The 21200-nt window shown below is 45.3% G+C and overlaps 1 protein-coding gene across 1 annotated transcript in view; it reads left to right on the forward strand.

Annotated features, from left to right (window-relative positions):
- LOC126209927 (rap1 GTPase-activating protein 1-like) overlaps positions 1–21200 on the forward strand; it is a 195349-nt gene that overhangs the window by 22669 nt on the left and 151480 nt on the right. Inside the window, exon 2 of the mRNA XM_049939045.1 lies at positions 6282–6426. Coding sequence (XP_049795002.1) covers positions 6282–6426 — 145 coding nt within the window. The remainder of the gene's footprint in view (positions 1–6281; positions 6427–21200) is intronic.

Consider the following 21200-nt stretch of genomic DNA (forward strand, 5'->3'; position numbering starts at 1 on the left):
ACGTCCTCAATTATTTGCTGGGTGTTTTCCAATCTCCGCCTTCGTTTACAGTTTTTGCCCTCTACAGCTCACTCTAGTACAATGGAAGTCATTCCCAGATATCCTAACTGATGTCCTATCATCCTGTCCCTTCTCCTTGTCAGTTTTTTCCACATATTCCTTTCCTCTCCGATTCTGCGCAGAATCTCCTCATTCCTTACTTTATCAGTCCACCTAGTTTACAAAATTCGTCTGTAGCACCACGTCTCACCAAGAAATGCAGATGATAAACGAGTATTCATTGGACAAATTATTATACTAGAATTGAAATGTGATTAATTTTCACACAATTTGGGTGCATAGATCCTGAGAAATCAGTACCCAAAACAACCACCTCTGGCCGTAATAACGGCCTTGATACGCCTGGGCATAGAGTCAAACAGAGCTTGGATGGCGTGTACAGGTACAGCTGCCCATGCAGCTTCAACACGATACCACAGTTCATCAAGAGTAGTGACTGGCGTATTGTGACGAGCCAGTTGGTCGGCCACCATTGACCAGACGTTTTCAAATGTTGAGAGAACTGGAGAATGTGCTGTCCAGGGCAGTAGTCGAACATTTTCTGTATCCAGAACGGCCCGTACAGGAACTGCAACATGCGGTCGTGCATTATCCTGCTGAAATGTAGGGTTTCGCAGGGATCGAATGGAGGGTGGAACCACGGGTCGTAACACATCTGAAATGTAACGTCCACTGCCAATGCGAACAAGAGGTGACCGAGACGTGTAACCAATGGCACCCCATACCATCACGCCGGGTGATACGCCAGTATGACGATCACAAATACACGCTTCCAATGTGCGTTCACCGCGATGTCGCCAAACCATCATGATGCTGTAAACAGAACCTGGATTCATCCGAAAAAAATGACGTTTTGCATTCGTGCACCCAGGTTCGTCGTTGAGTACACCACCGCAGGCGCTTCTGTCTGTGATGCAGCGCTAACGGTAACCGCAGCCATGGTCTCCGAGCTGATAGTCCATGCTGCTGCAAACGTCATCGAACTGTCCGTGCAGATGATTGTTGTCTTGCAAACGTCCCCATCTGTTGACTCAGGGATCGAGACGTGGCTGCACCATCCGTTACAGCCATGGGGATAAGATGCCTGTTATCTCGACTGCTAGTGATACGAGGCCGTTGGAATCCAGCACGGCGTTCCATATTACCCTCCTGAACCCACCGATTCCATATTCTGATATCAGTCATTGGATCGCCACCAACGATAGCAGCAATGTCGCGATACGATAAACCGCAATCGCGATAGGCTACAATCCGACCTTAATCAAAGTCGGAAACGTGATCGTACGCATTTCTCCTCCTTACACGAGGCATCACATCAACGTTTCACCAGGCAACGCCGGTCAACTGCTGTTTGTGTAAGAGAAATCGGTTGTAATCTTTTCTCGTGTCAGCACGTTGTAGGTGTCGCCACCGGCGCCAACCTTGTGTGAATGCTCTGAAAAGCTCATCATTTGCGTATCACAGCATCTTCTTCCTGTCGGTGTAGCAATTTTAATGGCCAGTAGTGTATATATTTTCAAATTGTTTACAAACAACATTCCCTTCAAAATTTTTTCCATTACAGTTAACACATTTTTCCCACCGCTGCTTCCATTGTTCGAAATATTGTTTTTAATCGTCTTTAGAAATGGCTGACGGCTCCTCCCTTTTTTTTTTTTCCTTGACTTCTTCAGTGTTGTCAAATCGATGTCCTTTCGTGCCCCTTTGCATGCGTGGAAATAAGAAAAATTCGCATGGAGCTAGGTCAGGGGAGTAAGGCGTGTGGGGCAGCGGAACCATGCCATTCTTAGCCGAAAAGTGTTTAGCAGAGATGGCTGTGTGCGCAGGTGCGTTGTCGTGCTGAAAGAACCAGTCTCCCGTCTGCCACAAATCGGACCTTTTTCACGAACACAGTCGCGCAGTCTTCTTAAAACTTCCAAATGAACGGTTTGATTGACGGTCTGAGCTAGGGGAACAAACTCTGAATGAACTATCCCTTGGCATCAAAGAAGCAAATCAGCTTTGTTTTGATGTTTCATTTGACTTGACGACCTCTTTTTGGACGGTGTGACAATGATGTCTTCCATTGGCTTCATTGTTGCTTTGTTCTGGGTCGTAACCATAGCACCATAACTTATCATCAGTTTCAAGCTGTTGTCCTTTGAGGATGACATTTTTCAACTCGACGTTCCTTTAGATTGTCAGTGAGGACTCGAGGAACAAACTTGGCAGCAACCCTGTTGCTCACCAATTCGCTGAACCGAGCTCCAAGCTAATCCACTAATCTCTGACGTTTGATCAGTTGTCTGTCGGCGGTCTGCGAACACGGGTTCTCGATTTTTTTTTTCAATATTTTCGTCAATTCGGGCAGTTGATGGACGTTCAGAACGAGGTTTGTCAGCAATGGATAAGTCGCCATTTTTAAACTGAGCAAACCACTCGTACACTTGAGTTCATCCCATAGCGTCATCTTGGTAAGCTGTTTTCAACATTAAAACATTTTCAGCAGTATTTTTACCGAGTAGAAAACAAACTTTCACAGCTACACATCGTTCATTTAGACTTGCTATCATAAAAAACCGAAACAAGAACGAAACAGGGCTAGCAAAAACAACTCTGCAGATGAACAGAACTAACCATGTCGACAACACAGGCGGCAATGAACTGGCAATGGGTTGTGCTATACGCGCCTAGCGGCAGAAATGCGTACTACACAAGCTCCGCCCACTGCAATTTTATTCCGATTCTTTTTTTCTCGGGTATCCCCTCGCATTCGTAAATAGATGTATAAGAGAAATGTTATTCACAAATATCTACGTCCAGAGATTGAGAATTTAATTCTACGATAATGATCGAAGCAGAATAAATGAATTAAAATTTGTGCGGCTGCCGGGACTCGAACCCGGGTCTTCTTGCGAGGCAGAAATGGTAACCATTACACTACCACCAACACAATGGTCAACATTGCTGCACGCACTACATACGTTGAGTGCCCTCCCCAACACAAACTTAATTCATTATCTTCTGCTCATTTTCCCTTACATTGTCACTACTGCCAGGGCTCTCCGACACTGGAATAGCACCCCAGCGTTGGATGTAAAGGGAAAGTCCTGTACCATAGTGATCTTATAATTAAATGTTTCCCTTAGACATTTAAGTCTCTTCATTATCTACGATAATTCATTTCTTCTGCTTTGATCATCATCGTAGATAATGAAGACACTTAAGTGTCTCAGGGAAACATTTGATTATAAGATCTATAAGAATTTAATTCGTTGCAATTGATATAACTTTTTCGTAACATATTTGCCCAACCAAGCCTGCGGTAATATGGCGAGCAATAGCAAGTTAGTTTGTATAACCACAAAGCATTGTATGTTTACTTTTTATTAGAATTATACGGTTGCAATAAAGCTACAGATGTAGAAACACCAACAGAGAAAAGCAACACTCCACAATTTTGTCGGCTACACCGTAGAAATAGGTGTTGAAAATGAAAGAAGAGAAACGGAAAACCAAATACACTGCGATGATTGGAAAGCAAACGGAAAATCAGAAAGAAGAAAACAGATCCTGATAACATAATCGGTACAAATCACTAAGGAAAATTTGAATTTTAATCGCCTGAAAGTCAATCTGATCAAAATCAGCTGACCAGCTTGTGTGGCAACAATGACTTACATCATTCAGATGCCGACTAAAAACAAGACGCTTTTTTAGGAGTATATTGACTTAGAAAAAAAAATGGAAAAGTCTCATCGAGATGTACAACCCGCTCGTTTTGAACCCATTCATTGTGCAGTGGTTAATTATTTATGTAAAATATGTTTGCACAAACAGTGAACTTCTCAAATTGCGATTTACCTTGATCGGCATAAGATTTAATGCGTTATTTCTGTAGCTAATACAAGACTTAAGGCATTATTTCTATAGTTTATAGTGGAATGTTCTCCTTTTCGATTAAGCCTATTTTGAATGATGTAGGAAACTAAAACAAAATTAAATATTAAAAGGAAGTACATAGAGCAGAAAACCAAAAATTTTACAATACGTTATTCAACCTGTTTTGATATGTGATACAAAAATTCGTTCTGCAATAAGTCATATTATCGTATGACTTTATTGATTTATTTATTTATTTAACCTGATCAGACTATGGCATTCAGTCACTTTCTTGCATTGGACCAGGGATTCACACATTCAGTATTTTTTGACATCGTAATTACCTAAGAAAGGACAATAATTTTAATATGACAAACTGTAATAAAATAATATTAACAGATTTAAAAATGATTTGAATATACACTATGTGATCAAATTTATCCGGACACGCCTAAAAACATATTTTTTTTTCATATTTCGTGCATTGTGCTGCCACCTATTGCCAGGTACTCCATATCAGCGACCTCAATAGTCATTAGACATCGCGAGAGAGCAGAATGGAGCGATTCGTGGAACTCACGGACTTCGAACGTGGTCAAGTGATTGGGTGTTACTTGTGTCATACGTCTGTACGCGAGATTTCCACACTCCTAAACATCCATAGGTCCACTGTTTCCGATGTGATAATGAAGTGGAAACGTGAAGGGACACGTACAGCACAAAAGGGTACAGTCCGACATCTTCTGTTGACTGACAGAGACCGCCGACAGTTGAAGAGGGTCGTAATGTGTAATACGCAGACATCTATCCAGACCATCACATAGGAATTCCAACATGCATCAGGATCCACTGCAAGTACTAAGACACTTAGGCGGGAGGTGAGAAAAGTTGGATTTCATGGTCGACCGGCTGCTCATAAGCCGCACATCATGCCGGTAAATGCCAAACGGCGACTCGCTTGGTGTAAGGAGCGTAAAGATTGGAGGATTGAACAGTGGAAAAACGTTGTGTGGAGTGACGAATCATGGTACACCACGTGGCGATCCGATGGCAGGGTGTTGGTATGGAAAACGTCCGGTGAACGTCATCTGTCAGCGTGTGTAGCGCCAACAGTAAAATTCGGAGGCGGTGGTTTTATGGTGTGGTTGTGTTTTTCATGGAGGGGCTTGTACCCCTTGTTGTTTTGCGTGGCACTATCACTGCACAGGCCTACACTGATGTGTTAAACACCATATTGCTTCCCACTGTTGAAGAACAACTCGGGGATGGCGATTGCATCTTTCAACACAATCGCGCACCTGTTCATAATGCACAGATTTTGGCGGAGTCGTTACACGACAATACATCCCTGTAATGGACTGTCCTGCACAGAATCCTGACCTGAATCCAATAGAACACCTTTGGGATGTTTTGGGACGACGACTTCGTGCCAGGCCTCACCGACCGACATCGATACCTCTCCCCAGTGCAGCACTCCGTGAAGAATGGGCTGACATTCCCCAAGAAACCTTCCAGCGCCTGATTGAACGTATGCCTGCGAGAGTGGAAGCTGTCATCAAGGCTAAGGGTGGACCTACACCATACTGAATTCAAACATTACCGATAGAGGGCGCCACGAATTTGTAAGTCATTTTCAGCCAGGTGTCCGGACAGTTTTAATCATATAGTGTATGTATAGACAATATGAGTAAGTAGAACTCAGAAGTAATAAAGCTAGTAATAGCAGTCCTACAGCTGCTGCTGCTGCTGCCCTTGCTTCGACTAATAATAATAATTACTATTATTTATTATTATTATTATTATGAAAGTGAAAATGGCAGAAAGATATAAAAAGTGAAATTTTCTGAGAATGCGACTTCTGTGGGTGAGAATGATGTCTTTCATCAACTAAGAGCATTGAGAAATGAGGGAGATAGGATTGGAAGGAATTATGTAATGGGATAACCAGCGCATACAGGGGCAAAAATAGACATTGTTGTTGTTTCAGTAGATATGATTGATAATAAAATTGTCAAATGTGAGCGGAATTACCCATACTCACCTAAAGGTCACTGCATCTCACCGAGAAAACGTTCTCAGCCAACGTCATCTGTTGAAAATGTCTGTAGATATGTTCATGATTTCCTTTAATACATCGATTCCCATTTCCCAGTTTATGTCCGTCAAATTCATTCTCTCGCTCTTCCTCCTCTTCTTCACTTTAATAATTCGCCGCTTCCTTTTCTGTCGCCCTTCCTCATTTTTCTGTCACACAGCTGAGCCCCCGCTGCCGTACACTAAATCTTCCATTGTAGAGCAGAGAGCGCAGCGACGGAGCTGCTTGGCGAGTGGACTCAAAGGCACGTCGTCTCGTGTTTCAGGTGTTCATCAAGTCTGAGCTGAAGGTGGGCGTGATCTACGTGAAGGAGGGCCAGTACACCGAGGAGGAGATCCTCGACAACAACGACAACAGCCCCATGTTCGAGGAGTTCCTGCAGATCCTGGGGGACAAGGTGCGCCTCAAAGGTAAGGTCGGCTCGCCTGCTCCACTATTCACCTCCCGCCCCACAGGTTTAACACTGCGCCCGCCAGACAGCCATCAGAGGCGGGGACCAGCTCAGGTGGAGTCCCGCCGGCATTTGCACGCAGTGATTCAAGAGATAATTTTTGAGTTAGTGGTGTTGTAAAGTAGGCGTCTTTACAGAACAGCTATACAGGCATGCAGTGGAAAAATTACATCGTGGTAGGCGAAACTGGCCGTAATTTTTAATCTTCTTTACCCTTTCATTTTTTTACGAGATTTCCTTCTGGCAGTATTGGGTATTGGATATTGGGTATTACTAGTCGCTACAGCTGTATTTAGTCCTTTATTATTGGATCACTACCAGTTTCCTATTTTTTCTTAGGCCAACACACCAATTAAACTAACTTATGCTAAGGGCAACACACACACACACACACCCACGACAGAGGGAGGACTCGAAAGTCTGACGGGGGGAGCAGCACGAACTGCGACAAGGCGCCTGAGACCGCGCGGCTACCCGCACGGTTTCTAAAAGCAGAACATATGACTAAAACGTTAGAGCGGAAAAGCTCCGAATCTTTTTACCCTACGTTCGTTGTCGTCGGAACAAAAACCGCTGGAAGGCGGTATGTCATAGAATAAAACAGCCGGATTCCAATATAGCGGATGAGTCCGCTTCTCCGATCTAAACAGAACCGCGAACCCGGGACTTGGCCGGGTTTTATTCTATCACATACCGCCCTTTAGCGGTGTTTTGTTCTGACGAGGAAAAAATCTTGGGTAAAAAGGTCCCGAGCTTTGTTGTTGTTGTGGTCTTGTCCTGAGACTGGTTTGATGCAGCTCTCCATGCTAATCTATCCTCTGCAAGCTCCTTCATCTCCCAGTACCTACTGCAACCTACATCCTTCTGAATCTGCTTAGTGTATTCATCTCTTGGTCTCCCTCTAAGATTTTTACCCTCCACGCTGCCCTCCAATGCTAAATTTTTGATCCCTTGATGCCTCAGGACATGTCCTACCAACCGATCCCTTCTTCTAGTCAAGTTGTGCCACAAACTTCTCTTCTTCCCAATCCTATTCAATACCTCCTCATTAGTTACGTGATCTACCCACCTAATCTACAACATTCTTCTGTAGCACCACATTTCGAAAGCTTCTATTCTCTTCTTGTCCAAACTATTTATTGTCCATGTTTCACTTCCATACATGGCTACACTCCATGCAAATACTTTCACAAACGACTTCCTGACACTTAAATCTATACTCGATGTTAACAAATTTCTCTTCTTCAGAGACGCTTTCCTTCCCATTGCCAGTCTACATTTTATATCCTCTCTACTTCGACCATCATCAGTTATTTTGCTTCCCAAATAGCAAAACTCCTTTACTACTTTAAATGTCTCATTTCCTAATCTAATTCCCTCAGCATCACCCGACTTAATTCGACTACATTCCATTAACCGTGTTTTGCTTTTGTTGATGTTCATCTTATATCCTCCTTTCAAGACACTGTCCATTCCATTCAACTGCTCTTCCAAGTCCTTTGCTGTCTCTGAAAGAATTACAATGTCATCGGCGAACCTCAAACTTTTTATTTCTTCTCCCTGGATTTTAATACGTACTCCAATTTTTTATTTTGTTTCCTTTACTGCTTGCTCAATATAGAGATTGAATAACATCGGGGAGAGGCTACAACCCTGTCTCACTCCCTTCCCAACCACTGCTTCCCTTTCGTGCCCCGAGGTTTGTCGCTCTAAATATTTGGAAATTTGTGGTATGATCCTATGGAAAATTTGAGGTAAGATCCCATGGGAAATTTGAGGTAATATCCTTTGGGAAATTCGTGGTAAGATCCTATGGAACCAAACTGCTGAGGCCATCGGTTCCTAAGCTTACAAATCTACTTGATCTAACTTAAACTGACTTACGCTAAGGACAACACACACACCCATGCCTAAGGGAAGACTCGAACCTCCGACGGGGGAAGCCGCGCGAACCGTTGCAAGGCCTCTCGACCGCGTGGATAAGTGGCGCGGCTTTGCCTCTCTAATGTTTTACTCTTCACCTGAATATGTGGCTTTCAGTGCCACGAAACCGGTAGTGATCCAATAATAAAGGACTACATACAGCTGAAGCGGTTTCTTATACCCAATATGACTATTCATAGCTGTTCACATCAAATGAATTCGCAATTGCGAATAATGATTACCATCAGCTATAAAATGGAATGACAACAATGAAAATTTGTGCCGGATCGGGACTCGAACCCGGATTTCCCGCTTACGGCGAGCGCTCGCCTTACCATTGGTTTTTTTACCTGATTTTGTTCTATATTCTTCGATAAATTTGTTCGGGAGGGATGTCCTATGACACCCGTTCATTCTTCGTTGATCCGTTCACTCAGTTTTTTTTATTACGGAGGGTAGCTAACCCTCTAACCGAACATGCTGAGCTACCGTGCCGGCACAATTTGCCTATCCGTGCGCGAATCGCGGCCAGACTCAAATTTCCATATACCATGAACCATGCGTCTCCTATCGTACGAGAATATACATAATGGATGTATAACTACAGGTGTGGTCCGCTCTGTGCCTGTTCGGTTGACATGCATCCATGTCCAAAGGCACTTAGCATTGTAACCAGAATAACACAGGCACTGCAATATTGTATCGTACTCATAGCTGTCGTCCTACCTACAAGTGTTGCCTGCACGACTTGTTTCTCTTTGGTTGATACCTTCTTATGTGGTTATTTACACTACTGGCCATTAAAATTGCTACACCAAGAAGAAATGCAGATGATAAACTGGTATTCATTGGACAAATATATTATACTAGAACTGACATGAGATTACATTTTCACGCAATTTGGATGCATAGATCCTGAGAAATCAGTACCCAGAAATACCACCTCTGGCCGTAATAACGGCCTTGATACGCCTGGGCATTGAGTCAGACAGAGTTTGGATGGAGTGTACAGGTACAGCTGCCCATGCAGCTTCAACACGATACCACAGTTCATCAATAGTAGTGACTGGCCACAATTGACCAGACGTTTTCAGTTGGTGAGAGATCTGGAGAATGTGCTGGTCAGGGTAGCAGTCGAACATTTTCTGTATCCAGAAACGCCCGTACAGGACCTGCAACATGCGGTCGTGCGTTATCCTGCTGAAATGTAGGGTTTCGCAGGGATCGAATTAAGGGTAGAGCCACGGGTCGTAACACATCTGAAATGTAACGTCCACTGCTCAAAGTACCGTCAGTGCGACCAAGAGGTGACCGAGACGCGTAACCAATGGCATCCCATACCATCACGCCGTGTAATACGCCAGTATGGCGATGACGAATACACGCTTCCAATGTGCGTTCACCGCGATGTCGCCAAACACGGAAGCGACCATCATGATGCTGTAAACAGAACCTGGATTCATCCGAAAAATCGACGTTCTGCCATTCGTGCACCCAGGTTCGTAGTTGAGTACACCATCGCAGGCGCTCCTGTCTGTGATGCAGCGTCAAGGGTAGCCGTAGCCATGATCTCCGAGCTGATAGTCCATGCTACTGCGAACGCCGTTGAACTGTTCGTGCAGATGGTTGTTGTCTTGCAAACGTCTCCATCTGTTGACTCAAGGACCGAGACATGGCTGCACGATCCGTTACAGCCATGCGGATAAGATGCCTGTCATCTCGACTGCTAGTGATACGAGGCCTTTGGGATCCAGCACGGCGTTCCGTATTACCCTCCTGAACCCACCGATTCCATATTCTGCTAACAGTCATTGGATCTCGACCAACGCCAGCAGCAATGTCGTGATACGATAAACCGCAATCGCGATAGGCTACAATCCGACCTTTATCAAAGTCAGAAACGTGATAGTACGCATTTCTCCTCCTTATACGAAGCATCACAACAACATTTCACCAGGCAACGCCGGTCAACTGCTGTTAATGTATGAGAAATCGGTTGGAAACTTTCCTCATGCCAGCACGTCGTAGGTGTCGCCACCGGCGCCAACCTTGTGTGTATGCTCTGAAATCTTATCATTTGCATATCACAGCATCTTATTCCTGTCGGTTAAATTCCGCGTCTGCATCACGTCATCTTCGTGGTGTAGCTATTTTAATGGCCATTGGTGTATTTTTCGGTACTTTAGTGAGGAAATATTGACTTTGAACGTCTGTATTTATCAAATTATTGACCACACTAACGTGACCTATTAATAAGATCGTGTGTCATTGCAGAGAGTATTTTCGTATTTAGTTCCGGCTTTTCTCGATGTTGCTCTCTTCGTGTACCTCGTGCAAACAAAAATGAAGCAAACAATGTACGTGTCTCGTAGCCGATGTCATTCAAATGTCTTAATTTATGTACCACCCTTTCATTGTTGTTGGTAAAACATTTTTAGATAGGCAATAAAAATAAGAGGCCAGCGATTACGGCAGAGATACGTACTTGGAGGAGAGTGTGGTAATTACAAACACTTAAGGTGGAACTGAAATACAAAGTTATGTATACTACTTATTACTGAAACTTTACTTAAAGGATTCTATCTTAAGTTCGCATAATCAACGTATATTAATTTTCAATCCAAAACCAAATATTAACAAGAAAACAAAACCTTGGTGTCCGGGATTACCCCGCAGAGAGTGGGGTAATTACGGATTGCATGTGGGGTAGTCGCGGACATTGTCTGGTCGTCACGGAAGTCATCGAAAAATCCTTTTGATGTACTTTAATCACACGCGCATTTTTCGTGGGCCCATAAATTAGTTTTGTAGCATTTCATCCAGTCTTCAGTGGGAGGAATTCATACGTTTCTTCACAAACTAGGCAATAATACACATTCTCGATCGCAGCTCCCTCAGGGTCCGTTTTCTTCTTGGTGGTATGTCGTATTCTTGAATATTCATCTTGATGTTATCATCTGTAAATGCTTGAAGGTTCTTCACAGCTTTTCTACTTTTAGGTGAACGTACAGTCTTTTCACTTTCTTTCATCCGGACCTTACTGTTTTTTCTCTCTTCATTATTTTCTAAAATATCTTTCATAGAAGAACTAGTTATTACAGCTGAATGTGATTTTCTGACATTTTATTTACGTTTCGGATGTGGCGGTTTGGGAACATCAGTCCTAACAATATCTTCAAGTGGAACTGATTTGAACAAAACTACAGGGGTTACTGGCCTCTGCTCCATACTTGTTGTCGGCACTAGGCCCATCTGCGTATCAAGTATTTCTGCTCTTTGCTCATTTGACGTGAGCACTATCTGTGCATCAGCTGTTGCTTATGCCAAATCTATGAAATGTTCATGAAATTTAGTTGTACCTATTGGTCAAACTTCATCTGCCCGGGAACCATTTGCTGTTTTCTCTATATTGCTGATGCGTTTGAAGGCTTCCGTGAAAAGTGAGACAACTTCGAACTGTGCAATTCGTCGGTCTACGTTGCTAGCCGTGTGCAAGTTGCATTCTCTGTTGTATGAAGCCTTGAGAGGTGCAGAATATGTCAGGACCAGTGGCTGCAGACGATGTGATGTATGTTGTGGAAGGGATAACAGTGTTATTCCATTCTGGTAACAAAGCAGATAGCAGGCAAGACTAATGCTTCATTCGCTCCTCCTTAAAAATAAAAAAGGAGGAAACATTATTTTCCTGAAACACTAAATACACAAACAACTGCTGCTGTTGTGCCTCTTTCATGAGTAGTTGCCATGCCGACTTGTTCCTGGTTCTTTGCTGCTAAAATCCTTGACTTTCTATATACACTCCTGGAAATGGAAAAAAAAACACATTGACACCGGTGTGTCAGACCCACCATACTTGCTCCGGACACTGCGAGAGGGCTGTACAAGCAATGATCACACGCACGGCACAGCGGACACACCAGGAACCGCGGTGTTGGCCGTCGAATGGCGCTAGCTGCGCAGCATTTGTGCACCGCCGCCGTCAGTGTCAGCCAGTTTGCCGTGGCATACGGAGCTCCATCGCAGTCTTTAACACTGGTAGCATGCCGCGACAGCGTGGACGTGAACCGTATGTGCAGTTGACGGACTTTGAGCGAGGGCGTATAGTGGGCATGCGGGAGGCCGGGTGGACGTACCGCCGAATTGCTCAACACGTGGGGCGTGAGGTCTCCACAGTACATCGATGTTGTCGCCAGTGGTCGGCGGAAGGTGCACGTGCCCGTCGACCTGGGACCGGACCGCAGCGACGCACGGATGCACGCCAAGACCGTAGGATCCTACGCAGTGCCGTAGGGGACCGCACCGCCACTTCCCAGCAAATTAGGGACACTGTTGCTCCTGGGGTATCGGCGAGGACCATTCGCAACCGTCTCCATGAAGCTGGGCTACGGTCCCGCACACCGTTAGGCCGTCTTCCGCTCACGCCCCAACATCGTGCAGCCCGCCTCCAGTGGTGTCGCGACAGGCGTGAATGGAGGGACGAATGGAGACGTGTCGTCTTCAGCGATGAGAGTCGCTTCTGCCTTGGTGCCAATGATGGTCGTATGCGTGTTTGGCGCCGTGCAGGTGAGCGCCACAATCAGGACTGCATACGACCGAGGCACACAGGCCAACACCCGGCATCATGGTGTGGGGAGCGATCTCCTACACTGACCGTACACCACTGGTGATCGTCGAGGGGACACTGAATAGTGCACGGTACATCCAAACCGTCATCGAACCCATCGTTCTACCATTCCTAGACCGGCAAGGGAACTTGCTGTTCCAACAGGACAATGCACGTCCCGTGCCACCCAACGTGCTCTAGAAGGTGTAAGTCAACTACCCTGGCCAGCAAGATCTCCGGATCTGTCCCCCATTGAGCATGTTTGGAACTGGATGAAGCGTCGTCTCACGCGGTCTGCACGTCCAGCACGAACGCTGGTCCAACTGAGGCGCCAGGTGGAAATGGCATGGCAAGCCGTTCCACAGGACTACATCCAGCATCTCTACGATCGTCTCCATGGGAGAATAGCAGCCTGCATTGCTGCGAAAGGTGGATATACACTGTACTAGTGTCGACATTGTGCATGCTCTGTTGCCTGTGTCTATGTGCCTGTGGTTCTGTCGGTGTGATCATGTGATGTATCTGACCCCAGGAATGTGTCAATAAAGTTTCCCCTTCCTGGGACAATGAATTCACGGGGTTCTTATTTCAATTTCCAGGAGTGTACATTCGACATGCCTGTCACATCAACAAGGTAAATACGATTAACTTCGAAGTGCTATTTTGTCTACAAAGCTTGCTAGTTATTGGAGAACATTTTCGCTTCAGATTCATTAAAAGCTGTAATTCTATTGATCGAAGAAGTGGACTCAGGTTTGTTCCTTTTTTTTTTGGGGGGGGGGGGGGGGGAGGGAATTTGTGGTAAGGTCTTATGGGACCAATGTGCTGAGGTCATCGGTCCCTAGGCTTACACACTACTTAATCTAACTTAAACTGACTTCCGCCAAGGACAACACATACATCCATGCCCCAGGTAGGACTCGAACCTCCGAGGGGGGGGGGGGGGGGGGGGGGGGAGACGCGTGACCATGACAGACCGCACGGCCACCCTGTGCTGCGACTCAGGCTTCCGCAGTGAAATATTTGGATGTTTTTTTTTAAAAAAAAACGTACATGCACTCTTTTCCTCCCATTTGGTGTGTTTTGTCAAAATTATGCTTCAAATTATTTACCTCAGCAAATCTGAAAGCTATATACCGCAGTATCTATATGGTTAACCCGTAAGATATGTTGTTCTAATTCCGTTTCGTGTTCTTCGGAAAATATAGTCTTACGTCCAGGTTTCGGCTGCTGTATAACTTCTTTCTTGAGATGGTGGTGTATAGTACTATCTGGAACAGAATAAGTAGCAGCTGCTTTTCCCAGTGAACGTGTTTTGTTCCTCATATCCTTAATGGCTCTCTCTCTAAGTCGTCTAATTTGTATCCGATCTCCGAGTTCCTTTGGTAATTTCGTGGCATCTGACACAGACGTGGTTAAGTATGTAGGGCTAGTTACGGACGGTCTGTATTATATCACTCAAAATGTTAGTCATTAACGAAACATACGGTAACACAAAACAATATTTTTCTTTGTCGTTAGAATCGCATGACGCTCGCGGCTAGTACGTAAAAACATTGCTTAATTAGACGTTATGTTATGCCATGTTATGCTAATCAGGGACCTAGAAACGACGGAGAGACTCCGCCCCCGCCGCAGTCGCAGTGGTCTTCAACCCCACGACGATTATCGCAGTCCACTTCACCCCTCCGCCGAACCACTCCGGACCCAGTGTTATTGTGCGATTCGGCCTCCGGTGAACCCCCCAGGGAACGTCTCACAAAAGACGAGTATAGCCCCTATGTTTGCGTGGTAATGGCGGTGTACGCGTACGTGGAGAACTTGTTTGCGCAGCAGTCGCCCACATAGTCTAGCTGAGGTGGAATAAGGGGAACCAGCCAGCATTCGCCGTGGCAGATGGAAAACCGCCTAAAAACCATCCACAGACTGGCCGGCTCACCGGATTTCGACACAAATCCGCCGGGAGGATTCGTACCAGGGACCGGCGCTCCTTCCCGCCTGGAAAGCAGTGCTTTAGACCTCACGGCCATCTAGGCGGCCTTAATTAGACGTTAATTCTCATAAACGATACAGCATTTCTATGTGACCCCTAAAATATTATACGCTTATAGAAGTTTACTCATATCTTACATAAACTTTTTGAAAAAATGTGAAGTGAAAATACTTTCTGCAGCGAGAGCGGCGTCGGTTGACAACTATTTATTTGGTGCTGCGTTCAGGTTCGACTCGCGATTGTGTCATTGGAAATATCTTCCGTCCTTCTCCAACACAGCCAGACATGTGTGTCCAGCATTCCACGTCCGTGATTCCCCCACTCTCCACCATGCACCTTTGAACAAGGAAACTAAGAAGAATCGTTCAGAAGGAAAAGGCGGATCATCCTTCGATATACTGGTTGAAAATAGGGGGAATCGTTGCTTCGAGATTTCTCTTTTATGAATTAATGAAGAGTCTCCAGTCATTCACATCTTACTTTACGTTAAACGGATCCAAATAATTGGCTACACCCTCGATATCTATCGCTGTGCCGCGGAAGTCCTCATGAAAATCCAAGCCTCTGTACCCACTGTACCCAAACATTTGTAGAGATTCTAATGTTCGCGGTGGTGAAGATGTACCTGATATTGAAAGTATCTAACCAAAATTGTTACCTTTTTTATTGCGATTGTGTCATTGATAAGATTGTTCTAAATTAATTATTCAGCAAACCTGCATCTGACTGCGTCTGTGAACTTGTTTCTTGCACTCCTCCATTTTGCCAGGAATGCAACATGTATTTGACTCAGCAATCAAGTTTAAGAGAATAATGCCGTTTGTGCAATGGCATTAAGACAGTACTGTAAAATTAACTTTGGGCCCTGATGTTTACTTGGTTCTTTCATTGGTGGGTAACTTTACTTTACTACTCATTTTCATATTCAATACAAGCAAAGGATGTGGATTATGGTTCAGGCTGTTAGATTTAAACACAATGTTGGTCTCAATATATATATTGTTAAAATTTTAAGTCATACACAAAGCATACCATTTCCAACATTTTTGTAGCACGAATCACTCTTACAAAAAATTTTACCAAACGCTTACTGTGTCAAACCTTGGACATACAAATCCTAACTCTGAGCATTACCTAACAAAACCAATTTGAAATCATTACATATCTTCTCTCATTTACGTGCTAAAGTTTGGTCAGGTGCAGCAAGCGCGACCTACCTTAAAGCTGTCACCACACGTCTGCTTTCTCTGGGCACCTACCTGCGACTCCCTGCTTTTTTTACTGCGCGCGCCCAGCTCTCTTAACCATCAAAGATCCTCTTACTCAAAGATATTATACTCGTTCCACCTTGCGGTTGGCAGCTACCGACTATTTTCTGGAGCTACCCTGATCAGACCTTAGCACATACCTTTCAATATATGAGGTCTGTTCAAAAAATTCCGGAACTTTGTCCACACAATTTTCCTATGCTTACCTTTTACTTATTTTGCATGGTCTCCTTCGAATACTCTCTTCCACAATTTGATACACCGCTCCCAACGCCATTTCCACTTTCGGAAGAATCTTGGTAAGCCTCTTGCTGGCTCGAACGAAGTGCCGTCTGCGTTATATATATATATATATATATATATATATATATATATATATATATATATATATATCAGACGGCACTTCGTCAGGGTTGATCTGACCTGATGAGCTTTTTTTTTGGACTTGGAGAACCCTTGCCAACCCACAGTGAAGATTTAATCTTGATCTCGACATCATAACCGTAGTCCCACGCCTCATCACCAGCTATGATTCTCCTAAGAGACGTCTTCTTGACATAAAAGTTTTATGGGTTTGGTACCGCGTCATAGAAAAACCAACGTTTCTGCCAGGGTTGCAGCGGCCTTCTTCTGAGTCTAATGGCGCGTTCTAGCTATGCAGTGTCCTACAGCCATAAGTCGATAAACACAGCCTTGTCGACGAACACAAGCAAGAAAGATAAGCAGGAAACAGACAAACTGCAGCCAACGGTACGCTTACCCTACGTGAAAAACGTCACTGACCGAATAGGCAAACACCTTCGCCGCGTTGGGGATGCAGCCTGTCTTCTATAGTGGGCGTAGGATCCAGGACGTGCTCGGCTCCACCAAGGACAAGGTGGATGCATTACACACTGCAGGCGTTTACAAGGAGGAATGCGAATGTGGAGAGGCATACATCGGCGAGACTGGTAGGCCAATAGCAACGCGCATTCGGGAGCACGAGCGTTACATTCGTCTAGGGCAACACAATAAATCCGCAGTGGCAGAACATCACCATGACTGCGGAAAAGAAATAAAATTCAGCGAAGCCTGTGTGTTGGCCAAGCAGCCAATTATGACGAAACGCAAAATCAGAGAGGCCATCGAAATACTCAAACACCCTAACAACATGAACAGGGAGGATGGACTCAGGCTTGCCCCACCTTGGCTGCCAGCAATCAGAGCCCAACACGAGGCGCAATCACTACCGGCGAGTAACTGCCGCCGCGCGGCCGACGACCAGCAGTTGGTAAACAGCAGCAAACTTCTCATTCGACGGTGGTACATAACACAAGCGCCAATGGACAACAGAGGTCACGTTCTCCCTCCACCGCAATAACCTATTAAAATAAAGTTCCCTCTCCTTCTTCCTTAAGTGACCAATAAACTAACTACTTTTTAAAATTATGACGTAATGGCATGCGCAGTGAACAGTAAGAACAAAATATAAAGGACACTGCATAGCTAGAACACATTCTATCTCACCATCTATGGCTGTTCTATCGCCCTGACCCCCACACTTAAGTACCTTGGCGTCACCCTCAACCGTCACCTCTCCTGGACCCCCCATCTCTGTACGTGGGGTCTGGACCCCTCCACCATCCTCCCCACCTATAAATCCCTCATCCGCCCTATCCTCTGCTACGCCCACCCTGCCTGGATCTCCGCCCCCCCCCCCTTACCTTTTACAAATCCCTTCAGTTCCTTGAACGCCATGCTCTCTGCCTCGCCTATTGCATCCGTCTCCCCTCCCCCACGCGGATCCTGTATGACCTCATACCGTTCCCCCACCTCCTCCTTTCCCTTGAATGGAGACAGATCCTCTACACCTCCCGAAAACTCGATCCTCCTCACCCGCTTGTCCCCCCCATCCTCTCCTACCCCCGCCCGCTGCCTCGCCTGTTTTCCCACATCCCACCCGGTCTCCATCTCTCCACCCTCCTTACCCTCTCCCAAGGTGGCTTCCGCCAGCTCCCCCTCCCTAATGATGCCCTCCTCCCCTCCATCTACCCCTCCTACCAACTTTGATCCTCCCTCCCTCCTTTGGGTACCCTCCCTCCCTTCTCTCCCCCCTTCCCTCCCTCGTCCATTTCTCCCCACTCCTCCCCCGGGCTTCCCCTCCCCTGTCCTCCTCCCATCTCCTCACCCATTGGCATCTTCGTTCTCCCCTCTCCTCCCCCCTCACCCTTCATCCCCTCTTGGCAGGTCCCCGGACTCGCACATGCTACGTGGACATTCGCGCGCCAGAGATCATCGCCATTAGTGTCTCGTGTTTAGTGTTCAGTGTTCACCGTCACACTCCACCGTTCACCAGTGCCATCGACATCTTCAGTGTTTGTGCGTCGTGTCAACAGTTTGTAGTGTGGATTGTCATCGAGTGTGAACGGCTTCATGTTTTTTATGTTCATGTGTCTACTGTTTTTTCCCCGCCGTTTTGTTCCAACTCATGTGTCTTCTCTGTTTTACCATTGTAATATCTTTGGCTGAAGAGCGGCGTATTGTGCTGCTGCCAGCCTACCTGTTTTTATATGGGTATTAAAATCACAATAAAGAAAAAAAAACTAGAACGCACCATTAGTCCCAGAAGAAGGTCGCTGCAACCGTGGCCGAAACGTCGGTTTTTCTATAGCAGCAGTAGTTTTTACATTATGATGCGGTACCAAACCCAGAAAACTTTTATGTCGACTGACTCTGGCCGCGGAAGCCTACGCAATTAGACGTCTTCTTCTCATTTGAAAGATCCACAACCTCTTCACAGTTTGCAAGGCAAAGATCTGTTTGGACTCATGTGTCGTGGGACGAACTGGGCGCAACACGATGCATTCCAAGATGCTGTGTCAGTATTTCATGACGTGATCCAACTGAAATGCTACATTCTTCTGCAATCCCTCGGACAATCAGTATTCGATTGGGACGCACAGTTTCGATAACGTTCCTGACATGAGCGTGTCGGTAGACGTCGAAGGGAGTCCTGAACGATGGTCATCTTTAACTTCCGGCCATTTATAAACGAGTGAACCATTCGTAACACCGAGTACGGCCCAAGCACTCATCACCGTATGCTTCCTGCATCATTTTGTAAATCCTTATAAAGATTGTCTTGAGTTTCACGCCAGATTTAATGCAGATTCGTAGCTTCTCTACCATCTCGAAATTCGCAAACTTTGTGACACGGCGCTCTACTCAATACAGCACCGAAAAATAACTACCGCATTTCGGTCCAACATAGCATTGGCGCGAAATTATGAATGTTCCGAATTTTTTTTAACAGACCTCGTATGATATAAAGATTGTAGAGTTGGTCCCGCTTTCTCTCTCTCTCTCTCTCTCTCTCTCTCTCTCTCTCTCTATCTCCCCCCCCCTCCCTCCCTCTCCCTCTCTTTCTGCAGGGGAAGGTTGTAGGCAACTTTGAGCCGAATTTTAAAACTTACGCATCGCAATATGAGACAATTACAAGGTTCTTTTAATCTTGCTGCGCTGTGGAGTTTACACTGTTCCTACCTCCTGCAGGGATACGTGACACACTTTTTTTAAGGTGTATATTTTTAATCACTTCTTGCTGTACCGTCTATTATTTATACTGCAAGTTCATTTTTATTACTCGCTTTCAGTTCTACCAACGCCTCACAATTAATTAAACGGTATTATATTTTTTGCCAAGTTCTCGAGGCCATACTATTAGCCGCTGTTCTCCAGGGTATTCATTCCGCCGCATCGCAGTTAATTGCGGCTATAAATCAAATAACACTTAATTTAATTGCAGCCGGTTCCTTCTCGCGCAAGAATTCAGTAACAAACCGCGGGCAAATTCTCAGCCGTGGAAACGTCGCACTGTTTCGTCGCTTCCTACTTCCACAGACAGCAAAAACCGCCGTCGGATACCTCATTAGTAAAGTTTGTGTGTCGCTATCTGCCGAGTCGTCCTCGCAAGTCATATGTCTTTTCCTGCTGACTTCGTCGTGTCGGAAAGATGTGCCGTCATTCTTATTTACGACTCGTCTCAAGCCTACAAGTCCTCTCTACAAGTTATTAAAAAATGGTTCAAACGGCTCTGAGCACTATGGGACTTAACATCTGAGGTCATCAGTCCCCTAGACTTAGAACTACTTAAACCTAACTAACCCACCCGAGGCAGGATTCGAACCTGCGAATGTAGCAGCCGCGTAGTTCCGGACTGAAGCGCCTATAACAGCTGGCCCACAACGGCCGGCTACAAGTTCTTTATTCCATCTGAGCCTGCAATCATTTAAAAAACTCAGTAGTCCCATTGTCTGGGGATCAGTGTAGGGACGTCCTAATTAAGGCGGTTTGCCATTGCCATTGCCATTGCCATCCGACCTGCTACGTAATGCCAAGTATACGAGGTGTGGCTAGAAAAAAACCGGACTAGTACTGGTGAAACAATAAAACGAATGCAATAAGGCTGAAAGTCGCGTGGCCTGTCATGTGATTCTCGCTCCGCTTACTGCTCGAGTTTCATCTGCCTCCTGCACTCAGTCTGCCCGTGGCGTCTCTTTTAAGTAGTTGACGTTTTGTCTGTGCGTCGGAAAATGTTGAGTGTACAGAAAGAACAGCGTGTTAACATCAAATTTTGTTTAAACTAGGAAAATCTGCAAGTGAAACGTTTGTAATGTTACAACAAGTGTACGGCGATGATTGTTTATCGAGAACACAAGTGTTTGGGTGGTTTAAACGATTTAAAGATGGCCGCGAAGACACCAGTGATGACACTCGCACTATCAGACCATTGTCAGCAAAAACTGATGCAAACATTGAAAAAATCGGTAAACTTGTTCGACAAGATCGCCGTTTAACAATCAGAGCAGTGTCTGAGTTAACAGGAGTTGACAAGGAAAGTGTTAGGCAGATTCTTCATGAAAGTTTCAACATGAACAAAGTGTGTTCAAAAATGGTTCCAAAGTGTC

This window comes from Schistocerca nitens, chromosome 10 (genome assembly GCF_023898315.1).
Source record: "Schistocerca nitens isolate TAMUIC-IGC-003100 chromosome 10, iqSchNite1.1, whole genome shotgun sequence".
NCBI classification, from domain to species: Eukaryota; Metazoa; Arthropoda; class Insecta; order Orthoptera; family Acrididae; genus Schistocerca; species Schistocerca nitens.